The sequence below is a fragment of the Pseudorasbora parva genome, chromosome 18, assembly GCF_024679245.1.
Source record: "Pseudorasbora parva isolate DD20220531a chromosome 18, ASM2467924v1, whole genome shotgun sequence".
Classification (NCBI taxonomy): domain Eukaryota; kingdom Metazoa; phylum Chordata; class Actinopteri; order Cypriniformes; family Gobionidae; genus Pseudorasbora; species Pseudorasbora parva.
Genome location: NC_090189.1, coordinates 30019991 through 30039782, shown reverse-complemented (window position 1 = coordinate 30039782; position 19792 = coordinate 30019991). Strand labels below are relative to the sequence as shown.

At 37.7% G+C, this 19792-nt stretch overlaps 4 protein-coding genes, 1 long non-coding RNA gene and 1 other non-coding gene across 6 annotated transcripts in view; 3 read left to right on the top strand and 3 right to left on the bottom strand.

Moving 5' to 3' along the window:
* Nucleotides 1-78: 78 nt before the first annotated feature.
* Nucleotides 79-1225, bottom strand: cox7b (cytochrome c oxidase subunit 7B). Its single transcript, XM_067423436.1, has 3 exons — nt 1073-1225; nt 389-510; nt 79-310 (listed from the first exon to the last, which is right to left on the bottom strand). The coding sequence occupies exons 1-3, from the start codon at nt 1107-1109 to the stop codon at nt 236-238; spliced, it is 234 nt and encodes a 77-aa protein (XP_067279537.1). The 5' UTR covers nt 1110-1225; the 3' UTR covers nt 79-235.
* A 327-nt stretch (nt 1226-1552) lies between these two features.
* On the top strand, nt 1553-1663 carry trnal-caa (transfer RNA leucine (anticodon CAA)). Its single transcript has 2 exons — nt 1553-1590; nt 1618-1663. It is a non-coding gene; the product is annotated as a tRNA-Leu (tRNA).
* A 3235-nt stretch (nt 1664-4898) lies between these two features.
* On the bottom strand, nt 4899-7025 carry pgrmc1 (progesterone receptor membrane component 1). The gene is made up of 3 exons (XM_067422868.1): nt 6678-7025; nt 5728-5883; nt 4899-5625 (listed from the first exon to the last, which is right to left on the bottom strand). The coding sequence occupies exons 1-3, from the start codon at nt 6964-6966 to the stop codon at nt 5531-5533; spliced, it is 540 nt and encodes a 179-aa protein (XP_067278969.1). The 5' UTR covers nt 6967-7025; the 3' UTR covers nt 4899-5530.
* A 1270-nt stretch (nt 7026-8295) lies between these two features.
* fam114a2 (family with sequence similarity 114 member A2) lies at nt 8296-17822 on the top strand. Its single transcript, XM_067423906.1, has 14 exons — nt 8296-8437; nt 8882-9128; nt 9896-9995; nt 10089-10190; nt 10282-10409; nt 11803-11937; nt 12088-12246; nt 12334-12457; nt 14782-14867; nt 14949-15068; nt 15197-15336; nt 15414-15486; nt 17192-17245; nt 17362-17822. Exons 2-14 carry the CDS (start codon nt 8901-8903, stop codon nt 17458-17460), a joined length of 1548 nt encoding a protein of 515 aa, XP_067280007.1. The 5' UTR covers nt 8296-8437; nt 8882-8900; the 3' UTR covers nt 17461-17822.
* A 56-nt stretch (nt 17823-17878) lies between these two features.
* Nucleotides 17879-19418, bottom strand: mrps17 (mitochondrial ribosomal protein S17). Its single transcript, XM_067423495.1, has 3 exons — nt 19302-19418; nt 18980-19124; nt 17879-18846 (listed from the first exon to the last, which is right to left on the bottom strand). The coding sequence occupies exons 2-3, from the start codon at nt 19100-19102 to the stop codon at nt 18553-18555; spliced, it is 417 nt and encodes a 138-aa protein (XP_067279596.1). The 5' UTR covers nt 19103-19124; nt 19302-19418; the 3' UTR covers nt 17879-18552.
* LOC137046335 (uncharacterized) overlaps nt 17888-19792 on the top strand; it is a 34456-nt gene continuing 32551 nt past the window's right edge. The window contains exon 1 of the long non-coding RNA XR_010898937.1: nt 17888-18378. This is a non-coding gene — a long non-coding RNA (uncharacterized lncRNA). The remainder of the gene's footprint in view (nt 18379-19792) is intronic.

Genomic DNA, 19792 nt, shown 5'->3' with positions numbered 1-19792 from the left:
TGATGGAAGAACATGTCATGGTAACGTAATATTTAAAATGAGAAACTACATGTATTAAAGTAACCAAGATGACAAATATTGAGATTTATACTTTAATTTATTACATTTTTTACAGGCATGCCAAGACAGCAAGAAGATTGGATTAGGTGAAAATTGTCTCCATTTGCAAAACGGAAAAGTTCAGAATGTCATTCAGAAGCCCAGAGTATTCGGTCCACAATGGGAAAAGCATTCATCACTCCTTCCATTCCTTGGGCTGCACCTTGCCAATGGGTGACAAGTTCCATGTGATGCCTGTTGATGTGATCACCTGCAAAGACATTGCACAAAATGACATAACACTGAAAAAAGATAAGTAATTAGAAGATTTGAGTTTGCAGTCACTTACATATGCCCAAACTGCTGTGCAAAATGTGGCTCCGGCAATCATCAGAGGGGCCCCGTACTTTGCATGAAATTCAGGGGACATCCCAGACTTCTGTCGCACAGCCACCTGACGGGCACTTTGACCTAATGTAAAGAAAGGGTGAATTAAAGTGCACACATCCTTTAACACGCTATGCATTGCCTTAATGAACAACATTCAACAACTTTCAGTCGCTTAATTTATTAAAGACTTCTCATACACAACCATTGATCTTTTTTGTAAGCTTATTCAGGAGTGCAAGCTTACATCGAATAGACAAACCACTTAGAGCACACATTTTCAGTTTGATTGGTTAGAAAGATTTTATAAGTTAGAAAACATTTTGAAATTAAAACACAAATCGTTGCAATCTGTGCGATATTTTTACTACAATATTTAGAGATCATTCATAAGAGACACAGTTTTAAACGCACATATGGCAACTATATGAAAATAAACATAAGGCAAGGTGACAATAACGTTACTTTAAATTGTTTGCAAAAGCGTATAACGTTGCACTGCCTGGCGAGCTAAGGATGTATCCCATCAAAATTAGCTTTAGCATTCTGGGAAGTAACATCAGTCTATTTACCAATAAGGCAACGAAAGTTTTTTACTGCAACCTTAAATAAAACGATCGATCCTCGAATTAGATATTTAACTTACCGCTGAGATTCAGGGCAGCTTTGGCGAAGCGAAACATGTTTTTTTCTCGGGACAACTGCCTGAGCGTGCTAATACCCTTGAAGTGAATGGCAGAAACAAAATGGCAGGGCGGAAATGAATGCGCGAGACTTGCCAGCGCGCATGCACGCGAGGTGATGGCTAGCTATTTAGTATGAGGCGGTGTGTAACTTTAGATTCAACTTAACGTAAAATTTAAATGTCAAATTAAAGTAAACTCTGATAGTTTAAAGTGATGTGGTTTGTTGTTCATATATGGTGTTGTGTTAAGTAAGTTATATTATATAAGTTTTGTCTGTATATAAGACGAAACCATCACTGCTGTTTTACCTTACACTGTTAAAGTTAAACGGTAAGTGGGCTATTCAGTGTTACCATGGCATTGTGCTTATACAATTTTGGATTACAAGAATGCAAAGCACATTTCTAAAATCGGGTTTCTCAAAATAGGCTTTCAGTCGTGTCAGGATGGCCGAGTGGTCTAAGGCGCCAGACTCAAGGGCTGATCCCTTCCGAATAAACGGGTATTCTGGTCTCCGAATGGAGGCGTGGGTTCGAATCCCACTTCTGACACATACCTTTTTTTCCCTCTAGCTAGAAATAATCCGATATTAAATGTCCGATATTAAATTATCTTTCTTAAAGGAAATATACAAGTCTATCTTGTAATTTTTTTAACAGTGTGACTATTTTACATACTCCCAAAATTAGGATACAGTGGTACGGAAAATATTCAGACCCCCTTAAATTTTTCACTCTGTTATATTGCAGCCATTTGCTAAAATCATTGAAGTTCATTTCTTTCTTTTTTTTTTTTTTTTTTTGACATTTTTGCAGATTTATTAAAAAAGAAAAACTGAAATATCACATGGTCCTAAGTATTCAGACCCTTTGTATTTAGTAGTAGAGGCACCCTTTTGATCTAATATAGCCATGAGTCTTTTTGGTAAAGATGCAAAAAGTTTTTAACACCTGGATTTGGGGATCCCTGCCATTCCTCCTTGCAGATCCTCTCCAGTTCTTTTAGGTTGGATGGTAATAGTTTTCAGCCATTTTCAGCTCTCTCCAGAGACGCTCAATTGGGTTTAAGTCAGGGCTCTGGCTGGGCCATTCAGGTGTCACAGAGTTGTTGTGAAGCCACTCCTTTGTTATTTTAGCAGTGTGCTTAGTGTAATTGAAGGTGAAACTTCTGCCCAGTCTGAGGTCTTGAGCACTCTGGAGAAGGTTTTCGTCCAGGATATCCATGTACATGGCCACATTCATCTTTCCTTCAATTGCAACAGTTGTCCTGTCCCTGCAGCTGAAAAACACCCCCACAGCATGATGCTGCCACCACCATGCTTCACTGTTGGGACTGTATTGGACAGGTGATATTTTTCTTCACACATACTGCTTAGAATTAAGCCCAAAAAGTTCTATCTTGGTCTCATCAGACCAGAGAATCTTATTTCTCTGACGCTTGGAGTCATTCAGGTGTTTTTTGCCACAATTTTATCTCTGAGCTCTTCAGGCAGTTCCTTTGACCCCATGATTCTTAATTGCTCTGCACTGAGCTGTAAGGTCTTGTATGTGTGTGGCTTTCCTAATCAAGTCCAATCAGTATAATCAAACACTGCTGGACTCAAATGAAGATGTAGAACCATCTCAAGGATGATCAGAAGAAATGGAAAATTTCACCTGAAATTTAAATATATGAGTGTCACAGCAAAGGTGATATTTCAGTTTTTCTTTTTTAATAAATCTGCAAAAATGTCAATAATTCTGTGTTTTTCTGTCAACATGGGGTGCTGTGTGTACATTTATAATAATAAAAAAATAACGTAAATGATTTTTAGCAAATATATGGCAAATATTTTAGCAAATAAAATGGCTGCAATATAACAAAAAGTGAAATATTTATGGGGGTTTGAATACGTGCCCACTGTGACTCCCCTGTACCCATACCTCAATTTGTTCCAAATTATAGAGAGAGAGAGAAAGAAAAAAAAGAGTTTGTGTATTGTTTTCTATCTTATTTGGCATATGGCTTATATACAGGTCCTTCTAAAAAAAATTAGCATATGTGATAAAAGTTCTTTATTTTCCATAATGTAATGATAAAAATGTAACTTTCATATATTTTTTATATCTCAAAAAATTAGCATATCATGAAAAGCTTCTCTAAACGAGCTATTAAACTAATCATCTGAATCAACTAATTAACTCTAAACACCTGCAAAAGATTCCTGAGGCTTTTAAAAACTCCCAGCCTGGTTCATTACTCAAAACCGCAATCATGGGTAAGACTGCCGACCTGACTGCTGTCCAGAAGGCCTGAGGAAGATTGTGGAGAAGGACCGATTCCAGACCTTGGGGGACCTGCGGAAGCAGTGGACTGAGTCTGGAGTAGAAACATCCAGAGCCACCGTGCACAGGCGTGTGCAGGAAATGGGCTACAGGTGCTGCATTCCCCAGGTCAAGACACTTTGGGCTACAGAGAAGCAGCACTGGACTGTTGCTCAGTGGTCCAAAGTACTTTTTTCGGATGAAAGCAAATTTTGCATGTCATTCGAAAATCAAGGTGCCAGAGTCTGGAGGAAGACTGGGGAGAAGGAAATGCCAAAATGCCTGAAGTCCAGTGTCAAGTACCCACAGTCAGTGATGGTCTGGGGTGCCATGTCAGCTGCTGGTGTTGGTCCAATGTGTTTTATCAAGGGCAGGGTCAATGCAGCTCGCTATCAGGAGATTTTGGAGCACTTCATGCTTCCATCTGCTGAAAAGCGTTATGGAGATGAAGATTTGGTTTTTCAGCACGACCTGGCACCTGCTCACAGTGCCAAAACCACTGGTAAATGGTTTACTGACCATGGTATTACTGTGCTCAATTGGCCTGCCAACTCTCCTGACCTGATCCCCATAGAGAATCTGTGGGATATTGTGAAGAGAAAGTTGAGAGACGCAAGACCCAACACTCTGGATGAGCTTAAGGCCGCTATCGAAGCATCCTGGGCATTGAAGCAGTCATTTCTGCAAAAGGATTCCCGACCAAGTATTGAGTGCATAACTGAACATAATTATTTGAAGGTTGACTTTTTTTGTATTTTTTGAACACTTTTCTTTTATTGGTCAGATGAAATATGCTAATTGTTTTAGATAGGAATTTTGGGTTTTCATTTAATTTTTATCATTACAGTATGGAAAATAAGGAACTTTTATCACATATGCTAATTTTTTGAGAAGGACCTGTATAATATTATATATTGAGAAAACTGGAACTCAGGATAGTTCACCCAAAAATTTAAATACTGTCATCATTTACTCACCCTTATGTTATGAGTTTCTGTCTTCCGTTGAACACAAAATCTGATATTTTGTACAGTTTTGGTAAACAAGCAGACAGTAACATTGACTTAGTAATAAGTAGTAGAAAGAAGAAGAAAAATATTATGAAAGTCAATGCTAGGTATCCCTGTAAGTAAAACAAAAATAGCCATGTTATTATCACTCTATACCACTCAATAATGTCTTAATAAAGTGACATTAAATGCTTTTTATCATCAAATGTATGTAGTTTATACTCAATTATATATATATGACAGAACAGAAGGAATGTGGAAAGTTATGTGCAACAGGTTTTGATCAATTTGATAATTTAGAGGCCTTAGAAACTTGTGTATCAAATACGATACAATAGGTTTTATAGAGTTAACTTGCTACAGGGACAGTTCAACTAGAACCATTCAAATGCTTTGCTCAAGCCAATGACACATATCAGGCATATATACCAACATAAAGCTCTAAAAAAAAAAAAAAATACAATACTGCACAATGGTAATAAACCATATTATTTAATAATGAACATCATACACAGAAAAGGTGTTTTGCAAATACTTGTCTTCATAAAGCAATCTCATGGAATGTTTGTGTATCTAATCTACAAATCTCTCGAGCAGATGATAAGACTAGCATGAGAGGAGTTTTCTCAAAACCTCTCTTTAGTATGAGTCTAAGTCTTAATCTGGTTTGACAAGCACCCTTGAATGAGATTTCGACTTAGACATTTTAGTAGAATGCTCATTTAAAATGATTTGAGTATGTTTTGATGTTTATATATGCATTTGGTTTAAATGTTCTCTGGTTAGATACAAATCTGGAGTCAGCAATCTAAATAAGATGAGTGGGAAAATGTGTCCCATATTTATAGCAAGCCATATATTCATGAAGAATATATGTTTACCCAAGAAATCTTCAAATGACACAATTATGAGTCACATTTGCTGTAGATATAACATATATTCTACATTAGTTTTAGGAATACAGTGATATGAAACTATTTATAAACATATAACATGCTCATTAAAGTCACATTAAATTACATGGAGGTTCTGACAAAAAGTCAAGGGTGACTGCAAATCTAGGTCATTTAAGAACAGATGGAAGAGCACAGTTTGGATCCACATTCTAATCCTTCTTTTTGTCCTTGATTTCCTCGTCATCTGTGTACTCTGTCGGTTCTTCTCCAGGTTTAAGAAGCTTCCCCACGTAATCATATTTCTCTGCGGAGGAACATAAGAGCAGTTACTCAACATTTGCCTCATTGCAACACAGAGCACAACTGTAAAATCAGGGGGAGGAACACAAAGTGTCCTTCAACTCACGTGTGAACTGGGTCTCCCACTCGCTCAGGCTCTCTTGCTGCATAGCATTGAGATCTGAGAGATCATCATGAGTTTCTTTCAAGGCCTCCTTCTCCAAACAGAATGTGGCCAGTCCTCTGGATGCATCCCTGCCCGCGAAGACCCCGTAAGGGCCCTCTAAAAGTCAACAAATTAGATTTTTACAAACATATCTCAGAACGCAAAAGTAGTAGTATCTAATAACTTAAAGTGATAGTTCACCCATAAATGAATATATTCTGTCATAATTTGTTGTTCCAAACCTGTATGAGTTTCTTTCATCTGTTGAACACAAGAGAACATATTTTGAATATAGTTTTGGTAACCTGGTCATGAAAATAGTACTTGTTTCCTACTATGGAAGTCAATGGGTGCCGTCAGCTGTCTGGTTATCAACCTTATTAAAAATATCTTCTTTTGTGTTCAAAAGATGAAAGAAACACAAGGGTGAGGGAATGATGACAAAACGTTAACTTTGGGTTAACTATCCCTTGAAATGAAGCATCATTCTGTGCTCAGTGTGGATCTGAAGTATCCACTCAACCTTTATCCGACTTTAGTTAATTATTCACTGATGACCAAGAGTTTTAGGCATTGCAAAAGTGTGAACAAAAAACTAAACGCAGAAGTACTGCTGGCGCCTCATTATCAGAAGGACAATGTAAACGTAGCTACACTTTAACACGGTTGCGTGACATCTCTATTATCCTGAGTTTTCAGTAGGTTAGGGGTTATGACTTTGCATTTGTACCTCGTTTTAAAAGTGCGACAAAGGGGCGTGCCTGCGTTTTTAATAGGTAATTTTTAAAATTAAATAAAACTCGCATATCTAAGCGTAATTAAAGTAACTTAACGTTAATTCGTGTGCCACACAAAATCACATAAGCTAAGTTTGCGGTACTGCGATTGAATTAGTGACATTCGCGTGTTACCTGGTCCGTAGAACTTCTTCCCTCTGGTGACATCAAACACTTTCCCGTTGATAGCCATGAGGATTCTTGAGTTTTTCAGCCCATCGTACTCTTGCAGTTCTGCTAAAGTGAAATCTCTTTTCTTTAGTTTAGGCAACGGCTCCTCAACCGGGCCAAAGTCTGTAGGCTTGTCTCCGCGGACGATTTTGTACAGCAGGAACAAACAAAGACATAGCAAGCTAATGTTCAGAGGCGAAGTGAATATTTCCTGAAGAATTCCAGAAGTTTGCTCAACATTTTCTTCAGCCATTTCGTTTCTGATATTGTGCGTGAGAACATCGAGAGACTCTTCGACGACCACAGCAGTGCACCAATCACAGAAGCCAAAAACGCACAATGGTGTGACGCCAACCAATCAGAATCGAGGTGGATTTCTGGGGCGTGTAGTTTTTGAGATGGGGTTTGAACTTAACTGTAATATGTGAATTGTTTTCCCTTTACTACAGTTTTTCTCTCTCTCTTTTTGTTGTAGTTGTATGTTGTTTCTTTTTTTGACTTCGACTGGAATCAATGGTTTGAATAATTTGTTATATATTCAACAAAAAAATGCCCAACCGAGTGACAAAACAAACAAACAAACACAGCACACTGTAATCTGTGAACCGTGCACAATTTTACTGCTATTTTTTAAATACTGTTTTATAATATTGGGACATTAAAAAAATTATAATAAAAAGACGATATATTTTTAATTTAATTTAATCTTTATTTGTAAAGTTTTGTGTATAATATAACTACCAACCAATACAGTAAAACCTGTACTCAGATAAAAAAATACAGTTGAAAATTATAATAATTAAAGGGTTAGTTCACCCAAAGATACACCTGTAAGACCTCCGTTCATTTTCTGAACACAAATGAAGATATTTTTATTGAATATTTTGCCATCTGATGGCTCAGAAAGGCCTTCATTGATACCAATGTTATTTCCTCTCTCAAGGCCCATAAAAGGCACTAAAGACGTCGTTTCAAAGCCCATCTCACTATAGTGACTCTACAATAATTTTATGACATGACGAGAATAGTTTTTGTGCATCAACCCCCCCAAAAAATAACGACTTATAGTGACGGGGTGATTTAAATCAAAGTTTCAAATGTTATGAATCAGCTTATTGATTCATGATTTGGATCGCCAATGTCCCGTGATTTCAGCAGTTTGACACGCGATCCGAATTATGAATCAATAAGCTGATTCATAACCTTTTCGAAACTTCGAAACGGCCCATCACTATATAAGTCGTTATTTCATTTTTTTTGCGCACAAAAACTACAATCTCGTCGCTTTATAAAATGACATTAGGGTAAGTAATTAGGCACAAATTGCATTTTTGGGTGAACCCTTTAAGTCCATTTGTATTAACTGTGGCTATAATATATATGAAGTTCTTTCTTCTGTTAAAGACAAAAGAAGAAGAATGTCAGTAATCAAACAGGATTGACAAAATATCTTTGGTGTATATCCAGCCGAAGAAAGAAATTCATACAGATATGGAAGAACATGAGTGAATTTTTTGGGGTGAACTGTCTGTTGGTTCTGTTGGTCTGTTGGGGAGAGCGTCCTCCAAACAGCAGGTGGCAGAATAACATGTTGAGTGAATGTTTTCATCCTTAATGGAAGAGGGAGGGAGTGAGTGTGTGTAACGGGAAAAACAAAACAACAGCAGAGGACTTAAGTCCAGTGACGTGGCCGGACGAAAGAGAAGCGAAACGGGCAGCAATAGGTTGGATATTTTTTGGTTTTCCTTATTTATTTTAGTAGAAACGTCTTCCCTACATGGCTTTATAGCATCCAACTTACTGGAAGTTGACTAACTGGCTGATGAAAGTTAGCTTAGCTTTAAATACTGTACAGAACAGTATGCCACTGTGACAGATGTAATGTTTATTTAGCTATGCAACTTAATAGTATGTATGTATTCATGATCAAGTCATATCTAGAAGTTCACTAATGTCTATAATCTGTGTACTGAATCTTATTTTATTAAGAATCATCATAATCCTTACCCTCAGTAAGTTGTGCTATATGACACGTTGTGCTGCTTTGAAGGCAGTTTAAAATGTGTTTGTTTTCAATTCCATAAACTACTCTGTCATGTACTCAGTTATATATCATTTAGATATCCTGTGCATTAAAAGTAAGTTAACTATTTATTTGTCTATTTCAGGAAGCTGGTATGTGTTAAGATGTCCGACAGCGAAAGCTCCACATGTGACCAGACAGAGAAATCTATGGATCAGGAGCCCAAAGAGCCGTCATCAGCCCCCCGAGATGAGCCCTCTGCTGATGTCCAGAGTGACAGCTCTACTGATGTAGCACCAACCCAAAAGACGAGGAAAAGACCAGAACATAAACCTCCAGCAGAAGAACAGAAGACCCTAGAGACACCACAATCAACAGAAAATGCTCCAAATGTAGGCTTTTATCACACTTTTACTTATATTAATAAAAAAATGTATGTATATATACACACACATTTGTGCTTTAAAAGTTTACATACCCCTTGCAGAATCTGCAAATTGTGAATTTTTTTAACAAAATAAGAAGGATCATAAAAATGCATGTTATTTTTTATTTAGTGCCATCCTGATAAATATATTTTACATGCAGTCCACAAGGCAAAAAAATAAGATTTTATAAAGATGACCTCGGTCAACTTTTACTGTGATGGTTATTCTTGAGTTCCTTGTTTGTCCTGTGCAGTTAAACTGCCCAACGTTCTTCAGGAAAATCCTTAAGACTGTAAATTCTTCAGTCTTCCAGCATCTTATGCATTTTTGAACCCTTTCCAGCAGTGACTGGAAAGACAACTTTTAAAAAAGGTAACCAAACAAATTAAAAGGTTCAAGTCCCACAGTTGTCCTCAGTGTGAAAAGATAGATCTCAAAATCATAGTCACTGCTGGAAAGGGTTCAAATATGCAAAATACATTTTGGGGGGATGAAAATACTAATGTGCCAATCCGAAGACCTTTGCAGAGTACTGTATGTAGAAATGATTTGTAGATTGTACACCAGAAAATGTAGCTGCCTTTTCAAGAAGTCCAGTCTACTCTTATTGGTCAGATGGCCCTGTCTGTTGTGATGAATCAGACAATTTAGCCAAGCTTTGCCTTTTCTAATCCTGTCCAAAAACTATTCTAAAATTATCTATTAATAAATTGTCACTTTTTTCCCATCAGGCCTCTACAGAGACAACTGTTTCCCAGGGAGGTTGGGGTTACTGGGGCAGCTGGGGTAAATCTATCCTCTCCACTGCTACTGCAACTGTAGCTACTGTGGGTAAGTGGCACACTATTTTGAATACTTTTTTGTATTAAACAGCTTCGTTTATATATATCATCAACACTAAAACTGTTTTTCTCATTGTCTAAGGCCAAGGGTTTACACAGGTCATTGAGAAAGCTGAGACTTCTCTTGGAATCCCAAGTCCTGAGGAGCTTTCAGCTCAAGTGGAGGAGGAGGAAAAAACTGATGGTAATGATGTGCTCTTCATTTGACATGTGAATTAGTATACATGCTCTTACATAACCCTAGTATTTATGATCTTTCTGCCTTCTGCCTGCAGGTTCAGACAGCAGTGAGAGGAATAAAGATGAAGGGGAGAGGGGCGGTGGGATGGGCGGTGCTATGGGAATGATCTCCTCCAGTAGTATGGGAATGCTGTCATCTTTAACCACTGTAGTTCAGAGTACGGTAAGGGCAAGCTTTTTAGATATCTAAGATATAGATAGCTTTTTTTAAGATTTTAGTATCTATATTTATTTTCATATTTTAATTGAGATTTCTTACAGCTCTTACAGGTTGTTGGCTTTGTTTGTTTCGTTGCTTCTATTGCTCTACCCTTTTTTGTAAGTCGCTTTGGATAAAAGCGTCTGCTAAATGATTAAATGTAAATGTAAATGTAAATATTTTCATATTTTTTGTTGTTGAATGATACCATTGCTTTTTTAAATTATGTAATGATGTTTTTGGCAGTGGTTCTCAACTTCCAAGCAAGCGTCAAGATGACAATGATTTAAAATAAGACAAAACCAGCTTTAAAGCGGTCTGATGGTGCTACTTAGTAAAAGGTCATTATTTTGTTTATTGGGTGTCATAAAATAGGTTAACATGCTTTGTTGTTCAAAAACACATCCTTTTTTATTATTTTAGTTAGCCTGTAAAATCAAGTCATGACTGTTCCCTGAAAAACATCTAATAAACATAATTAATAATAATTCATTTATTATTATTACTATGCAATTTACAGAAACTAGGTGTCCCATATATCACAATTTCTGAAAATAAAACTTAGGTTAGTTCACTCCAAAAAAAATACCCCATGATTTACTCACCCTCAATCATCTTAGATGTATATGACATTCTTTTTTCAGACGAATAAAATTTGCCGTAAATTGAATTGCGCACGGCTTTCCTCCGGATTCCGGAAGTTACATATTTTAGTCTATAAAGTTTTAAATATGGATATTTGTCTTACTCAAACGTGCCACTTCTCTTCAGAAGGCCTTTATTAACCCTCAGAGCCGTGTGGAGGAGTTATATGATGGATATATGCACTTTATGGACTTCATAAATGAAGCAACAATTTACTGCCATTATAAACCCTGGATTAGCTAGGAGTTTTTTAATTTAACTCCAATTTTATTCGCCTGAAAGAAGAATGTCATATAGACCTAGGATGACTTGAGGGTGAGTAATCCATGGACTAAATTTTATTTTTGGGTGAACTAACCCTTTAAATATTTCCATAGACAATATTTGTAGGCTATAATTTATGTTTAATAATGTTTTTTATTTATTATCTGTTTAATCTCATGATTCTATTTTTGACATCCTTAAGTGCAAATAAAAATGTTAAACAAATTAAGTTGTGCGTACTTAATTTAATTACAAAAATAAGATTAAAAAGAGATGAAAGATTAGAAAATTATGTAAAAGCAGCATGTAGCATTTATTATTTTATGAATGATTGTAGAAATAAATATTAATAAAAAAATATTTTAAGCATTTATTTTTAATACTTATTTTTGTATATTTTATTTGATTGTATATTTATTTATTCAGTCTTCTTGTGCTTGTTGGCTAGGGTAAAACAGTAATAAGTGGTGGTTTGGATGCATTGGAGTTCATTGGGAAGAAGACCATGGATGTGATAGCAGAAGGAGACCCCGGATTTAAGAAAACCAAGGGGCTGATGAACAGAAACTCCACACTGTCACAGGTGCAGAAGCCGTGATGACTGTCTGTCCTAATGAGATGGAATATATTTATAGCAACTTCAACACACCTGCATAAATATAAGATATGACCTTATACTTGACTCGAATCTTTTGTATGAAACTGACCCGATTCTATTTTTCATCTCTCAAAGGTCTTAAGGGAAGCAAAGGAACGTGAGGAGCAGCAGAAAGCTGAAAACGTCACTTCGGAAACGGGCAAAAAGGCTCATTATGGAATGTTGTTTGATGAGTTTCAAGGCCTGTCCCATCTGGAGGCTTTGGAGATCCTCTCTAGAGAGAGTGAAGCTAAGGTCAATAGAATTTATTTTACAAATTCAAACAATGATAGTCTTTAAAACAGTGAAGGATTTTAATGTTGATGTTGTGTTTTTGCGCAGGTGAAATCTGTGCTGACCACTCTGTCCGGTGAGGAGTTAGCTAAACTGAGAGAGGAACTACAAGACATTAAAAAGCCTTTTTCCCTCATGGAGTTTGACGATGAGGTGGAGGATGATATGAAAGGTAAAAAGTACAAAGAATACAAGTTCAAGTTAAAAGTAACACACACACACAAAACACTGAGCTCGGCCGTTACTCTGCTCGTTCCTGCTGACGGCTAGTACTAGGCATCATTACAGGAATAGTAACGGCCGAGCTCAGTGTTTTGACTGAATAATACGTTATTTCTCTCAAAAACGTATAGTATGCCTCCTGGACACTTTCCATATATGGCGCGTCTCACTGTATTGTGTCATACTTTTGTATAATTTTTGTAATGTTTACCCTAGTCGCTAGCCACTGCCAGTATAGGAAGTAGAGGATGGATACCCGACCCGAGCCCGATGGGTTCCGACGGTACCCGACGGGTCAGGCCGGGTTCGGACAGATATTTAGAAATGAGGTTCGGGTCGGGCTTGGTCACGTCAGCGCGATAAGGCATTGAACCTTTTAAATTTAAAACTGCTTATTATGCAAGTAGCCAATAGGCCTGTTTAACTTGATGCAATGGTTTGTTTTTGTGATTAAAATAAATGTAAAATATTACCCTAACATCCGTCTTCCTGCATGCGGAAAAACAACGCGCAACACGTGTGTGCATATTGCCCGCGGCATCCTTGTCATTCCAGTGAGCGCAACTTCAGCTCTGCTGGCAGCAGAACAGCCTTGAAGCCATCCACAGTTGATGCAATCCTTTTTCTGCATAAAACCTCGATTAACCTAAACTTTGATGGATAGATTATGTAAGTAGATCCCATGTTGCAGTTTAGGAACCATACAGTTTGAGCAAATTGGTAAGATGACTTTCATTTCAATAAGCATTTCAATTGTGTTCCGTTAATGTTTTGTTCTGTTAGCTTGGGCCATTTTTAGCAGACCTTTGTTCATTTAATTTCAGTTGGCTATTTGATTGGGCTCTGTGTAACGTTTGATGCCCCATGCGCATGCTGATGCGCTCGTCTGTAAACATTTCATAATGCCTTCCTACAGTTGCTTAATAAAAGCGGGCTTTCCACACAAACAAACGTACATGTCATTAGTATATGAGGAAAAAAAATAGATTTTAACTGTCTGGCTCGGGTCGGGCTCGGACATAAATATTTTAATGACTGTCGGGCTCGGGTCGGGTTTGGTTACTGTTCTGTCGGACGCGGGCCGGGCTCGGACAGAAAAATGCAGCCCGATCCGCACTCTAATAGGAAGGGACACATGCAGGACTATTTTTAAATTTTCTGTTTTTGAGGTCCGAAAGGGATAGAAGGACATAGGGCATTGAATCAACAGCAGGGTGAGTAAAAGATGGCTTTCATTTAATTTCAGGGTGAACTATCCCTTTAAGTGAGTTTGTCATTGTACTGTTTTTTTTTGCGTGTTTTTCATTAAGAATAAACCACAATTCAAGCAACCCGCCCCTGAACTGGCGCTAATTCTAAACCGAAACTAAAATGAGCACGGCTGACAGGGCGTTTATTCACAGCCGCACAGTCATCCACCGTGTGTGTCCAGTCTGGCGCGTATTCAGTTCATGCATATGGAAGGTTAACTTTCATAGGAATTATTTGAAAACACTCGCTTTGCTCCGCACCGCATTATGAATACCCAAGCGGATGTGTGCATTTTACATTCTGTGAGTGAGATCACAGCTAAATGAGAAAAATGAGAATTAGTCTTCAGATGCCTTGTCCGTAATTTATAACAATTAATTTGAGCATTAAAGCATTAATTCGATCTCAAATGGATTCATTAAAATAAGTTTTTTCTCCACCACCTGCGTGGCATCATTAACCAGGGTGGTGGAATGACAAATTTACGACAGTACGGTTTCGGTAAACAGTTGTGACTAACTAGTTGATGCATACTACTATGGTAGTTATGCAGCGATTTACATTGTCGTATGGAAAACACACCCGTTTAGTTTAGTTACTGTCTCTATGATAACAATCATATTTAACTAAAGGCTAAAGTACTATTCCTGACTAAATCCGGGGCTCCCCTGTCTGTACAGTCACAGATTTTGGGTTTTTGAGACCGAATAGTAGCAGCCCGACATCCTAGTGACCACCTTCCCTTCAGTAGGGAGCAGTTTTTCCGACAGCTTCGGCTCTGATAGCTTCCAGTGTCCCTCTTAGTCGAGTGGAGTCCTCTAACCTCTTAATGGGGTTTCTTTCTGTACATTCCAGAAAGAAAACTTAATACTCCTATAGAGGCATTTCAGGGAGTTTAGAAACCTTTGTTTGGAGTGACTTTTGACTCAAAGAGCAACATTACGCTAAAGAAATCGGAAAATCTAAATATAATATAGGCATGTTGTTGTGCACATAAAGATAATTCTTAATCTTTATCCTCAGGAGATGATGGAGAGGATTTTGTGAAGGAACTGACAGATGTTCTTGAAAGATTACAGATCTCCACATCAGCAGACAAACTAAGCAAGGTATCACTTTAGCTTCTCTTTATAATTGTAAACTTCAAATATTTTGTGTCTCATTATTTACTTTTACTCCTATCCACTCAGGCCAGAAAAAACGCATTTAACTATATCACAAACATGAAGCTACAAAGTGAAGGCCCACAGCAAGAAGAAGGAGAAGAGGAGAAAGAACAGGAAACGGCAGTGACAAAATGCAACGTTGAGGTCTGCAACTCTTGCTATTAAGCCTACAATGAACAGAATGTATTTTGCATTATGCATAAATAATATGTCAAACATAGAATAATGTATCTTTTCATTGTTTTGACCATTTGGGTTACTCTTTTTCATAGGAAGCCCATTTGTCTGCCATTACAAGTCTGGCCGAGTTCTCAGCCAGATCCATAGAGCAGTTCCACAAAACGGCTGAAATGCTTCTCCACTGTCACACAGAGGAGGTGACGGCCGCGGAACAAGCCAAAGTCTTATCGCAGTGAGTTCTCTTGCGGCAGAAATTGTGCAAATTGTAGTATTTGGAAAAATTAAAATCATAATGTGTTTCACTTTCAGACTTACCATTGTTATTTGTAAGGAGGTATCACTACTATCCAAAAAGTTCACGTCGTGTTTGACTACCATTGGGGTAAGATAGTAGTCTGGAGATCTATAATATTGTTTATGATCATTATTGATTTTGGTAGTTTCAGGGAAATAGCATTTGCATAAAATACTGTGAAAATATACAGGTCCTTTTCAAAAAAATAGCATTCGATAAAAGTTCATTATTTTCCATAATGTAATGATAAAAATTTAACTTTCATATATTTTAGATTTATTGCACACCAACTGAAATATGTCAGGTCTTTTATTGTTTTAATAATGATGATTTTGGCATACAGCTCATGAAAACTCAAAATTCCTGTCTCAAACAATTAGCATATTTCATCCGACCAATAAAAGAAAAGTGTTCAAAAAATACAAAAAAAAGTCAACCTTCAAATAACTATGTTCAGTTATGCACTCAATACTTGGTCGGGAATCCTTTTGCAGAAATTACTGCTTCAATGCCCAGGATGCTTCGATAGCGGCCTTAAGCTCATCCAGAGTGTCGGGTCTTGCGTCTCTCAACGTTCTCTTCACAGTATCCCACAGATTCTCTATGGGGTTCAGGTCAGGAGAGTTGGCAGGCCAATTGAGCACAGTAATACCATGGTCAGTAAATCATTTACCAGTGGTTTTGGCACTGTGAGCAGGTGCCAGGTCGTGCTGAAAAAACAAAATCTTCATCTCCATAACGCTTTTCAGCAGATGGAAGCATGAAGTGCTCCAAAATCTCCTGATAGCTAGCTGCATTGACCCTGCCCTTGATAAAACACATTGGACCAACACCAGCAGCTGACATGGCACCCCAGACCATCACTGACTGTGGGTACTTGACACTGGACTTCAGGCATTTTGGCATTTCCTTCTCCCCAGTCTTCCTCCAGACTCTGGCACCTTGATTTCCGATTGACATGCAAAATTTGCTTTCATCCGAAAAGTACTTTGGACCACTGAGCAACAGTCCAGTGCTGCTTCTCTGTCGCCCAAAGTGTCTTGACCTGGGGAATGCGGCACCTGTAGCCCATTTCCTGCACACGCCTGTGCACGGTGGCTCTGGATGTTTCTACTCCAGACTCAGTCCACTGCTTCCGCAGGTCCCCCAAGGTCTGGAATCGGTCCTTCTCCACAATCTTCCTCAGGGTCCGGTCACCTCTTCTCGTTGTGCAGCGTTTTTTGCCACACCTTTTCCTTCCCACAGACTTCCCACTGAGGTGCCTTGATACAGCACTCTGGGAACAGCCTATTCGTTCAGAAATTTATTTCTGTGTCTTAGCCTCTCGCTTGAGGGTGTCAATGATGGCCTTCTGGACAGGTTCGGATCGGCAGTCTTACCCATGATTGCGGTTTTGAGTAATGAACCAGGCTGGGAGTTTTTAAAAGCCTCAGGAATCTTTTGCAGGTGTTTAGAGTTAATTAGTTGATTCAGATGATTAGGTTAATAGCTCGTTTAGAGAACCTTTTCATGATATGCTAATTTTTTAAGATAGGAATTTGGGTTTTTCATGAGCTGTATGCCAAAATCATCAGTATTAAAACAATAAAAGACCTGAAATATTTCAGTTGGTGTGCAATGAATCTAAAATATATGAAAGTTTAATTTTTATCATTACATTATGGAAAATAATGAACTTTTATCACATATGCTAATTTTTTTAGAAGGACCTGTATACATTTTTTTTATCATATCCTACATTATATATTCCTAATATATATTCAAATTCAGATTCTAATTGTTGGTTTTTCAGGCTAATGAAAAGGGAGAAGTTCTCAATCCACTGATTACCAGTGTTTTTCTGGAGGTTTGTCTCTAAGATGGTTATGCACATTCACATAAACCTAAATAAAATAAAAAGGCTTTTTAAGGTTAGTAGTTGGATGTTTGCACTGGGGTGTTAAAATCTTCTTTCAATTTTAGGCATCAAACAGTGCATCATACATCCAGGATGCGTTCCAGCTCCTCATGCCAGTGCTGGAAGTGTCTCATATTCAGAGGACAGTGGAATCGACACAGTGAGAACCACTCAGAAAACACCAAACATGCAGCATCATATGATGGAAGTAAAATAATGTGCGGTTTACATTCAGGTAGACATGGCAAGCACATGACAACGCTGTATAAAGTGCACAGCTTTAAGGTTGATTGGTGGCTTTTTTCCTATCTTGGTATATTTTTGAATAGACTGTGTCATAAATCTCTCTATAACTGACAGTGTGTAAATGAATACTGCAATTTAAATATATTTTATGTTCAAATGTAATGAAAGAAATAGAAATCATCTTTTTAAAATCTTAAGACTTCTATTGTTTTCAAATAATTATGCAAGTCATATCAGTATTAATGTTCTGTTATCTTTTAAATAAACAATTGTAACTTGTCTTCTGGATTATAGAAAATATTTAACTTTTTTCAAAAAACGCAATTTACACATAGATAGCTAGGTTACATGTTTTTAATGTAAAATGTGTTTGAAAATACTAATTTTTGGAATTTACAACACGTTCTGACCACAGACCAATTATCAATGACAAGAAACTAGTGTGGAAAGTGTTATTGGTCATTACTTCCACTAGAGGGCACTGCCACATTGAACTTCCACAGAAAACGACTAGTTACGTAGTAAAATGGTGATTTTAAATCTGCTAATATTCATAATTAATAATTTTAAATAGATAGTTCAGACAAATTTTATTATGGCAATAATTACTCACCCTCAAGTTGATCCAACCCTGTATTAATTTCTTTTTTCTATTTAGAAGAATATGTTTAACCAAACCGTTGATGGGCTCCATTGACTTCCATAGCATGGAGGGGGGAAATACTATGAAAGTCAATGGGTGCGTGCCATCAACTGGTTGGTTGCCAACATTCTGAAAAAAATATATTCTTTTGTATTTGGCAGAAGAAAGAAATCCATACAGGTGAAATTCACAGGTAAAATTCATACATACAACTTGGTGGTGAGTAAATTATGACTATTCATTTTGGGTGAAATCCCTTTAATAACAATATAGAACTGTAAAATTGTCGGTCAGTGTAAAAAGAAAAAGACATTTTATGTAAGTAATATTTTATGTGAAAATGCAGACATCAAAGAGAAACAGAACGCTATGAGAGAGAAGGAGGTACGGAGGCTGTAATGTTCAGTTGCCCCAGTTTTTCCGTTAAAGATACTTCTGCGTCTTCTGTGCTTTCCGTAAGAGGCTCCCGATACTGTTTCCCAGCGACCCTCTTCCCAGTGAGCGGGTCCACCACCTGCCCAACTTTATACACAATCTCAGCAAGTTCATGTTTGACATGTTTGGATCTTTTCTCCGGCAAGGCCTTCAACAAAACAACATCCCCAACAGTGCACTGCTCCAAAGCATCATGGGCAAAGTAGGTCGTCCTCTTGTTGTAGTACTTGGAAAGGAGCAAGTGAATAAATGCATCAGTACACGCGTCGATATTTTACTTAGTTAAACATAAGTGAGACTGCTGCGATTTAGTTTGTCAGATACGTATGTTTTATAGGAAGCGGGTCAACATATCTTACCTTGAGCAGGTAAGGATCAAGCACAAGTCTGGTAACTCGAACCTTTGCCGCCTTCTTCATCTTGGTTCCGATGACTTGACCAATGATCCATTTCGCATGGACCGATGCTTGACGCGCAGACATGTCGTGTAAGGTTTGCAGTCCTCTGGAATGTAAGTTAGTAAATGTTCACGTTAAACGCACTTGCAGGCAAAGCATCAGCTGCTAGTTCTAAGCTAACCGGCTTGCAAAAATCTGTTGGACTGAGGCTAACTTTCCATAACGCAACAACAACAGGCAGTTCTGTGTTTATGTAAAATAAAGGTGCACACAATACACTTACCGGATACAAACAAAGGTAAAGGTAAACGTTAATGTAAAGGTCAAAACCTCATGAAAACATTCCGCATGCGTCTGAATGTCAATACTCGTGGCTCATGTTGATGACGTAATATGGCACTAAAGCGTCAAGTATTATTTTAACCCCTTAAAACCCTGCGGTTATTTGAATGGACATCATTGGTTTTATTTTATTTTTATACACCTATATTGCAATGCTACATAATAAACATAAAAAATGTATCATGTGAAACATGAACACTAGTGCCAAACGTTTTGGGACGCCTGGCTTTACATGCACATGAACTTTAAGGGATATCGCATTTTTAATCCGTAGGGTTTAATATGGGGTTGTCCCACCCTTTGCAGCTATAAGAGCTTCAACTCTTCTGGGTAGGCTTTCCACAAGGTTTAGCAGTGTGTTTATGGGAATTTTTGACCATTCTTCTAAAAGCACATTTGTTAGGTCAGTCACTGATGTTGGACCAAGCCTGC